General features: G+C 34.5%; 1 protein-coding gene across 1 annotated transcript; it reads left to right on the top strand.

Moving 5' to 3' along the window:
- The first annotated feature begins 259 nt into the window (after nt 1-259).
- Nucleotides 260-7,536, top strand: LOC141460010 (uncharacterized). Its single transcript, XM_074139606.1, has 6 exons — nt 260-532; nt 1,839-1,998; nt 2,295-2,559; nt 4,621-4,731; nt 5,300-5,414; nt 7,268-7,536. The coding sequence occupies exons 1-6, from the start codon at nt 334-336 to the stop codon at nt 7,501-7,503; spliced, it is 1,086 nt and encodes a 361-aa protein (XP_073995707.1). The 5' UTR covers nt 260-333; the 3' UTR covers nt 7,504-7,536.
- Nucleotides 7,537-13,108: the final 5,572 nt, after the last annotated feature.

Genomic DNA, 13,108 nt, shown 5'->3' on the forward strand with positions numbered 1-13,108 from the left:
TGCAATCCTGGTCTTACGCCTATTCACGGGAAGTATCGCATTCCTTTTCAGGAATTCCTATACTTATTCTCTCTTAAAAGAGCTATTTATGTCCATCTTGCCATTTGAGCAAAAAAAAAAAAAAAACCTCACCATCTGAATTTATGACGAATTAGATTAATTTATAAGTTTGCAAATATTCCATGTGCGAAAACACAATTTATCAAACAAAATATTAATAATTTTCCATTTAATTGTTATAAAAATATTAAAAATTCCTTAAAATAACATTACCTTGGAAACAATATTGTTTATATTATTCTCATTGAAACGGTTACGTAGCAGAAATTCAAAATGGATCAGACCGAAAAAGAAATTTATTTTATCGCACCTTGTATTTGTAAAAGTCCTCTTTATGAATATGTAGCTGAAGACGAGTATGATAAAGATGCAACTTTAAGCCACAAGAACGAATTTGAAGCCCTGAGGCCAAAACTCTATCTGCTTAAATTGTTATGCCTCGCCGACGAGAGATTGCCGAACAGAATTCAATGTAAGTTTTATTATTATTATTTATTTTTTTTCATCGCATCGACATCTTGGTCATTAGCGCCCAATATCATAGTTCTTCTTATTTCCTTATACTACACGAGCTGGGATGACACATGTGATAGCTTCCAATCACTACACCTTGCTTAACAAGGTAGGGTGGAGCCTGGGTCTGCAAAATTGTCTCCACACATCCCCTAAAGTTTTATTATTATTCTTATTATTATTATTACTATTATTATTATTATTATTATTTCTAGTAGCCGGTCGAAATATTCATTCGACCTCAAATGAAAATTAATGTGGCAGCTGATTCTTTCAAAACACGCCAAAAATCAATTTTTCGGAATAAATGTTTCAACAAAGACAAATGTTTAAAGATGCTTCCAAACCCTCTTGTGCGTTTTTCAGTAAATTTTTTTACAACTTATGCATGGCTTCTTATTATTATTATTATTGCATGTATGCACTCTTTTTTTGTTTAATTAATTCAACATGTGGTCATTGTCGCCTAGAGTTTATTTCAGTGTTCTGCCAGCCTCCGAAACAGTGTTTAATCTTCTTTCTTAACAGAACATCACCAGTGAGGGAGCTCTTTCTGAGGGGCTTCCAGAAAGAGAAAATCTAAGTGCAGGCTGCTGGAGCCCGGGATCTCCGTTTAGGAAACCAGGGAACTTTTTAAATTAATTTTGATTTTTTTTTTACTTAGCTCATAAACTAAACAAGTGGGGAAGATCTAGGAATGGAAACTGTGAGATAGATAGCCACTAGAGTCGACTGAATGTCTGAGAAAATTACGACTGTTAAATCGATTAACTATGAAAGTACAGTCAGTTTGTGAACGAAGTTTAAAGAATTTTTTTAATTTTTTATTTTTAGTTTTGAAAATTATAGCCAAAGCCATGCAGAGTTGTTCAATAAAAGTTAAAAGCTAATATTAAGCACTTTCTTAAGAGCTAATTTCTTAGCTGTTCAGAAAAGAATCAGTTGAACGATATTTGCTAACTGGAATCAGATAAAACTCGCTAGCGCATTCTTCAGAGTATTTGGACAACAATATATTTTAACTTGCATAAAATTTATTTTCTAGATGTAAAGTAATCGCTTAATTTTCGGGCGGAGCCTGATTTCCAACTTCCGATTAGGTTTCGTGGACACAGACAGATTTATTTCCTACATTTAAAATAATTGTCACAACAGTGGTTACTCTAAAATTTTTCTAATTTTTGTTCAAATCAGAACTATGTAAACCACAATTAGAGAATCATTTGATTACTTCTTTGATCACATAGCCGTTTTGGTGTTTTCAGTGGGGAAGTTATTTCAGTTCTTATACTTGAGTGAGAATAGTATTCCAAAAGCATATAACAGGCTACTACGATATTACAAATTTATGGAATACTTTCCAGAAATTTATGTAAACAGATTGGCTACATTTAAGGAAGTGATAAAACACACATGGAGAAAAATGTAAGTAATCATTTAGTCCAAAAGAAAGTATATTTCTTATTATGTATTTATAGCTATAAGTCTCCACCTAAAAGCTACTCTGAAAATGACACTGATTCGTGTATCATTTGCAATATGAGAAACCTAACTTCTCAACGGATTGTCCAAGTTGAGTTTAGACAGATAGTATTAATGGTAACACTTTTCTTTAGGGCAGGTCTTTAGCGAGCTATGGCAGAGTTGCTTGACCTTGACAGTGATTTTGGATAAAATAATGTTTACTATTCGTCATTTATTTTATTTTATTTTATTTTCAGAATATGTATAACGCTACCAAAGCTGACGCCAAAGGGTCACAGAGTCTTCTATATAGGTGGCAATCCACATAAACCAACTCCTAGAGTTGAGTTTCTGGATGTGTTTCAGTGCTTCCTTGCTTGCCTGGAAGCGAGTGTACTCCAGTTCCGCATCAGTTTACACAGTATGATTGTTGTAGACACAAGGTTCCTCAATGAAAATGGTGGTTCATTAGATAAGATAAAGTTTCGACAATTCTTAGATAGATATATGCCTCTATGTCGGGTAATCTTACAATTTATTTTTATCTATTGTAATATTCTTCTTGCATTTTCTCTCTTACGGCTTCTCGAGGACAAGCCTCTCTTTCTTGTGGAAAATTTTAGTAACTGGTTCTTCACCAGAAAAATATGATATGAAGTGCTAGGATTTCGGAAAACAATGTTTTTGGTAGTAAATAAGAAACCAGCCAAAATCCACCTTTTAATCCACAGTGTTTTTAATTATGGCTACTGTATGTGACTCCAGTAAGATCGTTACGTAGAACAGTAGGTGATTATTAGGACCCTTTCCATAAGTACGAGGGTCGTTTGAAAAGTCCGTGCAAAAATAAAAACTACTTAATTTTTTGGGGGAAACCTTTTTTATTTTTCAACATAGTCTCCTTTTAGGCTTATACACTTCGTCCAACGCTGCTCTAGTTTGTTGATCCCTTCCGAATAATAGGATTTGTCCAAGTCTGAAAAATAGCCATTCGTTTCTGCAATCACCTCCTCGTTTGAATAAAATCTTTTTCCCGCCAGCCATTTCTTCATATTGGGGAACAAATAGTAGTCCGAGGGAGCCAAGTCTGGAGAATAGGGGGGATGTGAAACGAGTTGGAACCCTATTTCCATTAATTTTGCGACCACAACTGCTGTGGTGTGAGCTGGAGCGTTGTCGTGATGGAAAAGGACTTTTTTGTGGGCCAATCGTGGGCGTTTTTCTTGCACCTCGGTTTTCAAACGGTCCAATAACGATGAATAATATGCACCTGTAATAGTTTTACCCTTTTCCAGATAGTCGATGAGGATTATTCCTTGCGAATCCCAAAAGACAGTCGCCATAATCTTTCCGGCCGAAGGAACGGTCTTCGCCTTTTTTGGCGCAGATTCCCCCTTGGTAACCCATTGTTTAGATTGTTCTTTGGTCTCAGGAGTGTAGTGATGTATCCATGTTTCATCCACAGTGACGAAACGACGCTTAAAGTCCTGCGGATTCTTCTGGAACAGCTGCAAACCGTCCTTGCAACACTTCACACGATTTCGTTTTTGGTCAAGCGTGAGCAATCGCGGCACCCATCTTGCGGATAGCTTTGTCATGTCCAAATGTTGATGCAAAATATTATGTACCCGTTCATTCGAGATGCCCACAGCACTAGCAATCTCACGCACCTTCACTCTTCTGTCATCCATCACCATATCATGGATTTTATCAATGATTTCTGGAGTAGTAACCTCAACAGGGCGTCCAGAACGTTCAGCGTCACTTGTGCCCATATGGCCACTCCGAAAATTTTGAAACCACTTATAAACTGTTCTAATCGAAGGTGCAGAGTCACCATAATGTTTATCAAGCTTCTCTTTAGTCTCCTGAGGCGTTTTGCCAATTCATAAAGTAGTGTTTAATCAACACACGAAATTCTTTTTCGTCCATTTTTTGAAAATCACTCGACTTCCTCGATTCAAACGAATGCCAAACACAAAGAAATAGACCGATCTGGCTGAAACTTGGTGTGTGTTCTTCCAAGAGATGCTACTAACTAAACATAACCTCGATACGCGCCAGTGGTGCTATCTCTCATTCTCGGACTTTTAAACGACCCTCGTATATGCTCCGTCCTTCCATAATAATGCAGAAATCCTTCAATATTGACTATATATTGACTTATATAGTCATTATATACACTTATACTGAACTTTTTAAACCATAAGTTAAAAACATATACATATATAAATAGAAATACTGAAAATCAGAGCCACAAATCTTGCGGTAGTAACCGCTATATATATATATATATATATTTTTTTTTTTTTTTTTTTTTGTGATATAAAGCGCGTCTACATCTGAGCCTAAACATCATTCTAGCAACTAAAAACGCCAAACTAAACACATAACTATTCTAAAGCTAAATCAAATCTTAATCAAAACTTCTAAAACATGATACTTCAAAATAATATACAATACTTTTTGGCTAATTTGCAAGGGCAAAATGCCAATTAAATACCAATAGTAAATAAATAAGGAGAAAGCAAAAGTTTATCTGTTTTTGTTTAATTTTATATTATTTTCATGATGAACTTGCAGGGAGGAGCACTGCCGATTAACGTAGAAAAAATATTTTTTTTATTTTCTGTAAAAAACGATGCGATGTGGAAAATATACAAGTATATTCTGAACTTTGACCTAGGTGACATGGTAAATAGTTTTTTTTTATTATCGTACTATACAAAACTAATAATATAAAATAATATAAATAATAATATAAAACTAAAGTCTCATTACAGGAGTAGCCTATGCCACTCATTACAGAGCTTTTATTTTAATTCAATTAAACTGTTTTCGAACAATCTATCACTTTTTTAAATAAATCGACTCGAAAATGCTAAATGTTAAGTTTAATTAATGATCCGACTGGTTTAATTTTACTACTGGTCTCTTCTGGAAAGCAGCTTGTCAATGCCACATCAAAATGTATGAATCCCTCAAAAATGACGGTCATTCGACAGAGGTTCTGTGGTTTTCAAAGCCCACCATATATGATTGATGTTTACCGACATATTATAATAAACTTTTCAATTAAACAGTTAATTTGGGAGCTGACAATGAACGGTCAGTAATAACCACACTCGCCTAGCTTTTTATAAAATATATTTAAAATTTTTAAAAAATCTGATTTCACTACAAAGACTTAAGTAAACTTACTTAAGAGCATGATGTACCTTACCTTGACTCGCTAAATATCACTTTAATGGTAATGTTGCAGGTTGTTTTTATTTCAACATGTGCAGAATACAGCAAATTGATGAAATATATTCCACCCAAGTGGCTGCCACCTATTTGTTATGGACTTTTTGAACATAGTCTCGAAGATGTAAATGGTAAATTTGTATGAATTATTACACCAATCATTGATTGGTAAAGTACGATAGAGGTATATCTCAGAATAGCTAGAGAAGGGATTGGGAAAGAAAAAGATGGTTTGGGATTTCTGCCAGCCAGCTGTTTTGCTGGAACTTTTCTGAAAGTGGGACATGCAAGAAGTATGGCTTCATTAACTTAAGGCTTAATATATGGAGCTTCAAGTATTGAAAGAACTAAAATAATAGGTTAAATACCAGATTTGGGGGAACCTATGGGTCAATTCCCCAACATTTTTCAGATTGAAATTCAGGCAAAACATAGTTTGTTGGTCAATAAGGAACGTGTCACTAAAATATGGGTCCACGCATTAAACCCAGTTAGTGTTTTATGTGCTTAAAATTCATTAAAAAATACTTGCACCAGTGCAATTGAAAAAAACTAACTAATTGATACATTTTATTCGATATTATCAAACAGTTCTTCTCACTTACGAGGGTCGTTTGAAAAGTCCATGCAAAGTCAGAGAGATAGCACCACTGGCGCGTATCGAGGTTATGTTTAGTTAGTAGCAACTCTTGGAAGAACACACACCAAGTTTCAGCCAGATCGGTCTATTTCTTTGTGTTTGGCATTCGTTTGAATCGAGGAAGTCGAGTGATTTTCAAAAAATGGACGAAAAAGAATTTCGTGTGTTGATTAAACACTACTTTATGAAAGGCAAAACGCCTCAGGAAACTAAAGAGAAGCTTGATAAACATTATGGTGACTCTGCACCTTCGATTAGAACAGTTTATAAGTGGTTTCAAAATTTTCGGAGTGGCCATATGGGCACAAGTGACGCTGAACGTTCTGGACGCCCTGTTGAGGTTACTACTCCAGAAATCATTGATAAAATCCATGATATGGTGATGGATGACAGAAGAGTGAAGGTGCGTGAGATTGCTAGTGCTGTGGGCATCTCGAATGAACGGGTACATAATATTTTGCATCAACATTTGGACATGACAAAGCTATCCGCAAGATGGGTGCCGCGATTGCTCACGCTTGACCAAAAACGAAATCGTGTGAAGTGTTGCAAGGACGGTTTGCAGCTGTTCCAGAAGAATCCGCAGGACTTTAAGCGTCGTTTCGTCACTGTGGATGAAACATGGATACATCACTACACTCCTGAGACCAAAGAACAATCTAAACAATGGGTTACCAAGGGGGAATCTGCGCCAAAAAAGGCGAAGACCGTTCCTTCGGCCGGAAAGATTATGGCGACTGTCTTTTGGGATTCGCAAGGAATAATCCTCACCGACTATCTGGAAAAGGGTAAAACTATTACAGGTGCATATTATTCATCGTTATTGGACCGTTTGAAAACCGAGGTGCAAGAAAAACGCCCACGATTGGCCCACAAAAAAGTCCTTTTCCATCACGACAACGCTCCAGCTCACACCACAGCAGTTGTGGTCGCAAAATTAATGGAAATAGGGTTCCAACTCGTTTCACATCCCCCCTATTCTCCAGACTTGGCTCCCTCGGACTACTATTTGTTCCCCAATATGAAGAAATGGCTGGCGGGAAAAAGATTTTATTCAAACGAGGAGGTGATTGCAGAAACGAATGGCTATTTTTCAGACTTGGACAAATCCTATTATTCGGAAGGGATCAACAAACTAGAGTAGCGTTGGACGAAGTGTATAAGCCTAAAAGGAGACTATGTTGAAAAATAAAAAAGGTTTACCCCAAAAAATTAAGTAGTTTTTATTTTTGCACGGACTTTTCAAACGACCCTCGTATTTTGTAGAATGACCTGGTAAATAAATAAGTCACAGCTTCCATAAAAGAATGACCCTCTGATAAATTTATTATATAAATGTTTCAGAATGTATCATAAAGTTAGTTATACGTAAAGCAATGCACTTAAAGAGGGAAGAAGAAATTTGTTCAAATTTGCCGGCAGAGCTTTTGTATAAATTATATGATAAAGCATCGCTCCCATTAAAGTCGGACGTCTTGAAAATGTTAACCAATGAAAAGAAGCAAGAAGAAAACTGTTATTATTTCCGAAAACATTTTAAAATTGAAAAACCAAAACTAGAATCTGACGTTTATAAATGAGGGTACCAGCGATACTGTTGTTAATAGTATTAGCTGTTCCCGATAATAAATTATATTTTGTAAAAATGATGTTAATTATTTTATTTCTAATTCTTGTTGCTATAAAAGTATAAATTTTATTCTGAGAGAAGCCACGCTTCCCAAAATTCCGTCGAGTATTTATAACTATTTACTTATTGAGCACTATAGTTTATCCATAAAGAACATTGCTAGTTGAAGGAAGTCATTCCATCCACCTATCTTTGGTGCAACAGACCCCGATTATACTTTGTGTTTATAACACTACAAGAATCTCTTTTTCATCTGGAGCAGACAAGGCATGCTGAATCAAATGATTTATTTTGAAGAACATCTCGTCTTCCTTTCTCATTATTTATCTATCTATAGACTGCGTGTTTTGCACAAGTGAGAAAACAAGTATGTATTCAATGGGTTAAAATTGGTGTCAAACTGCTCCAAGAGTAACACATTTTTTTTTTTTGTATATTCACTATGTAATTCCACATCATTGGGGGTTAAAGGAAGTATTTGGAGGATGAATACTAAAGTTGTATTATTTTTTAAGAATTTCGTGGCGTATTTGGAATGATTTTCTTCAGCTTACATAAGACCAGCGACATAGCGACTTTCAATATCTAATTCATTATTCTGCATTAACTACACATTTGAACAACGACAACGCATTTGTGTCCGCATACAATTCCTGCTTAAAATTCACCCTCTAAATCATATATATAATGTAAAAAGAAGATGGCTAAGTAGTTAGCCTTGCTGTACTCTACACCACACTGGCCATTAAGATTTGAAGGAGCTGTACAAGATAGCCTGTGGGTAAAGAATTCATAACTCACTCTATCAACTGTTCTTGACTTTATCCAAAACCACTATAGCTCCTTCATAGTAAAAAGAAAATCTAACTCCGGAGAAACATTAACTGGTGAGTACATATTAAAATGATAAAAACCTAGGGAAATGCCATTACCAACCAACCATATCTTGAGTAAGTATAGGAAAAACTGGTTCATCTACATTGAATGATTTTTACAGAAAATGTAATTTGGAGATGATCAGAGAACGATTAGCATTCTACTGAGAAATCGATTATAAGCGGGAGGACATTAAGTGTACACATAACACAAGTCTATGACGGAGCTACCACGAGCTCCTTACATATGTGAAGTGGCCTTCAGCGTCACTTTTAGAACGCCCATTCAATATAACTAGGCCATACTCATCACATAAATTTTTTAAAACTTATTCCCTCTTACATTCAACACATTATCTCTAGAACATCTGATATAGTACCACCTATCTAAATCAAAACATAGCTCAACACTGATTCCTGAAGTGATCCGATTCTGGCATTCATGTCACCTACCACAATGAAATCAAAATCAGTAAATTCTGAGATGAACTCGACAATGCCGTTTAAGTATTCTTCCCAGTGAGATTAATTTAAAAAAGTGGGTATAACATAATACTCAGAAATGTTAATGGCAAGACATAAAACTATTTTTAAATTTCCAATTCTTACAAAACTAATTTTCTGTTATAACTTCTTTCTAGTTCCGTATAAAGGCCTTTCTACTGGGTTTACCATATTGGTGTTGTTCACTGGTATCCATTTAAAATTAAATTCAAACAAATATTCAGCAAAATAAGAAGAATAACTGCCATTATCTTCAATATGGTTTCAAAAAGAAAAAAAATAATATTAAATAATATAAAAGGACAAAAAAAAACTTATAGTTTAAAAAGTTAAGTGTAAGGATTGATTAAACGACAAAAGGTAAACAAATCAGCAAGTACCCAACATTTTATTCATAATTTTGTAATTTTAAATTAGTAAAATTTGGAACAATTTAAAATTTATTTTACGGAATACATTGTTGCCGCTATTTCAGGAGCGATATATATTACTTGAAAAAATACCCGAATGTTACAGTGTAAGTTTATTTTTCTACAAGCAATTTATGTTAAGCCCAACTGAAAAAAGCATATGCAGTAGAATTCAGTCAAAGTACCGAATAGATTGGAGTTGCAATAGAACGTTGAGGATTGATATAAAATAAAGTTGTTATTGGTTTTTTACTGCCTCTGAGTAAGGAAAATATTGCTATCCTACCAAATTTTCAGAGAAATGGTTGAGTTCCTAAAAATCAAAGCTTGAAGAAAATTCCGCTGCTATTTTTTTAGTTTAAAGTGAATTCCATTTTCAGCCTATAATACCTTCATGTATGAGATCATCAAGTAGGACTTGTAGCAAATCCGGCGGTGAAGTTTAATTCCTTGGCCAAGGGAACTTCCACTGACTGATTGCAATTGCGCAAGATATTCCGTTGCAATAATTGCAGTGGAAGAATACGTTCTCTCTATGGAATAGTACGCTAATTGTCTAGACAGCCGTGCGTTGCTTGCAAGCTGACTTAGTCACACACCCTAATTACTGAAACTACTATTACTTGCGTGACGTCATTGGGATTTATTTATTGGCCATTTTTAATATTAATTGAGTTCAAACTCTCTATCAAGAAATCATTATGTGAGACTACTTTTTCTAGTTATCTTTTACATTTTCTTTAATTCGATATTTCCTGTTATCCTGGTAAGAAATATTATTGCGCATAAGGCAAATTTTCAAAATGAATACAATTTCTCTTGCCTTGAAACCGTTTACAAACAAAAATGGTAGACGTAACGTTAATTACCTGTCAGGAAAAAAAAATAGACATAACTTTAATGTACATTAAAATTCTGTAGAGCTTAAAGGAAAGAAACATCAAGAATAAATAAATGCCCTTTGATTTTTTAAGGAAATAATTAATAATAATTATTATAATTATAACTCGTAATTTGCAAAGTTTAAAGAACCAACTTCGAAAAAATTAAAGATTAAATTGAGAAAATGGATACCTGCTGAAACATTTATTATCGTGCTTTCGTTATTGAAAACTTTTCGCGATTTTTACGATGTGGGGCCACACAAACATTTGTAGACCAATTTCTTATAACCATTTACTCAGGGGGAGCTCGTAAAGAATATTTTTGGTAAAAACCAAAAATCTAAAATCCGCAGATTAATTGTAGTTTGTTCTTCTTACGAGGAATAAGACAAAGTAAAAAATGATGACTGGTATTCCGGAAGAGTAAACTTAAAATATTACTGTTAAAACTTCTTTTCAATTGGAACATTAAAGACAGTACGTTTCCATGAAATAGACTTTTTAAATTTGAGTTAATATAATATTGTTACTATATAGATGTTAGAATCGCTCATACGATATTACTTACTACCCATCTTAAGGTGCAATGGTTCAATTCGTATTTTTGAATCTAATTTAATTTTTTCCAACATGTAACAACCGCGGTAAGAAAAACAAATGAATAATTCGCATTTATTTTTTGCTTTAGTTGCACATTGGCAGGATTTAATTAATGAACCTTTTGTCATCATCACTAAGTACTAATTCTAATGAGTAATATAACGGAAGATCGTTGACGTCAACGCCAGCGTCACATGTGCGATCTGACCATGGCTATTAAGATGATGCTCAGATTAGATCTGTTAACACATTTAGATCTCTGATCGAGATTAGGGTGAATTAAGACAAATCACTCGAAACCACATTTTTTGCTTCTCATTATTAATAGAGGCTTGCTCTTTTTTTTTTTTAATGAACTTAACTTTTGAAAGCAGTGAGACAATAAAATAACATACATCTGGCTAATTTGTAAGTACAAAAAAAGCTATTCAAGGAAAAAAAAAAATTTTTTTGAAAGCAATTAATTTATATTTTTTTACTGTTGAGTTCTCATCTTTAGCGAAGTACTGAGAAATGTGTGACTTACATTGACGTCCTACAGGTCGACACAAGTCGAATGAGAAATGAGAGAGAGAGAATGTTGTCTGAAAAAGTTGCATTCGTATTGATGCACTCATTTTAGCATAGTCAAACAAAACGTTTCTCAATCCAGCATACAGGTTTTCATTTTTTATTATGCAAATTTTGGGCATGAGCCTCTAATGCATTGGAATATGTGCAGCGGTTAAACGGCATGATAGCCGAGCGGTTGTAGGCGAGGCCCACTAAGCTAATATTACTTTGGTACTGGGTTCGATTCCTTCCGGTCAAGACCATGTTTTTTTTTATTTGCTACGTTTAAAAATACATTTTCTTAAATTAAAATTAAGCTATCCACCTACATTCACGAAAACTAATTTGGTAGTTAGACGTAAAGCCGATCTGGAAAAATGGCTTCAGTCTTCATGAAGCTGTAGGCTTGCCATTATGGTGATAAGATGTGGATGGCAGTGTGGAAGAAGTAGACAAGATGGCAGTGTGGAAGAAGATTGATTATATGAGTGCGAATGGCTTGAATGGTAGAGTTCTTTATGTATTTCTGTGTTCCTAGTAAACTATGGTGGGCGTTCAGTGCTATTCGTAGTACTTTATTTCGAAAAGTCTGTAGTGTTTTCGTCAGTGAGTTGCTAGCTATAAACCAGACTGGGCAGACCTATGTTAAAAGCTTAAGAAGGGTCTTGTATAGCAATATAGTGCAAGAGAGTTTGAGCGGTATGTTTCTGTTAATTAATGGGTATAAATGTGAAAAATATTCTGTAAGCAAAGGGATTTTGATTGCAAAGTTAAATCGAATCCCTTGGGCTAAATCTAAAATACAAAGATTATACATCCTTAATTTCACTTGCTAGGCTTCATGAAAATCAATGCATGCCCTCTCAGAATAGAGTTCCACGAGAATGTGCGCATCATTTCTAAATACATTGCCGTATCATCTTTAGTAAAGGGAGGACTGAATTGAAGGGGCGCTGCCAAATAATTACAATCTTAAACCTTGAAAAAAAAAAAAATAACCGATTTCATTTAAATCTGGAATCCCTAGGAGTGATTGTACGAGTACAACAATACTAGAAAGTTTTGGATAAGCAGTGATCTATTTCCCATGAATGCAGGCCAAGCATCAATTACGAAGCAATGGTGTGTATTCATTGCAGTAATAATGGCACACATAACTTAGTAAAACCCCATCGCCAATAATTAGAATGTCTGATAGATTTGTTTCTTTGCACAAAAGAACAGTTTCGGTCCAAATGAAGTGAGATTTCTCGAAAGAAAATACCTGCTTCATGCAAACCGACAATTCGACCCTGTTTGAAATTGTTAACACCATGTAAGTGTTTTCAATTATGGGCATAGCATAAGTTTAAAGCTCTATTTTCTCAGAACATACTAGTCTAGATAAATATTGACTATTTTATTGAGTTAAATATCACAAATTAAATTTGTTTACTGATTTCACCTTTGTACCAAAAATGTAGTCATTAATAATTTTTTTTTTTGTAAATTCTAATAATTTTACAGGTTAATGAAAGTAAATTGTGAAAGTTACATGCGGTAAGTTTACTTCTTCATGATAGGACGTAGAGCATAGGTTCAGTGCAAAAGGCTGGTATATTGTCAATAGGTAGGTACGTAATCTAATCGTAAATTCCAATAGCCGAACACCTTTTACCTCCATCAATATCAAGCAATTACAAACAGAATTTTAGTATTCGATCCAGTTTTCTTAAGCTCTTCATTTTCCT

Source organism: Rhodnius prolixus, unplaced genomic scaffold (assembly GCF_049639745.1).
Source record: "Rhodnius prolixus isolate KJV_2025 unplaced genomic scaffold, Rpr scaffold_47, whole genome shotgun sequence".
In the NCBI taxonomy this organism is placed as follows: Eukaryota; Metazoa; Arthropoda; class Insecta; order Hemiptera; family Reduviidae; genus Rhodnius; species Rhodnius prolixus.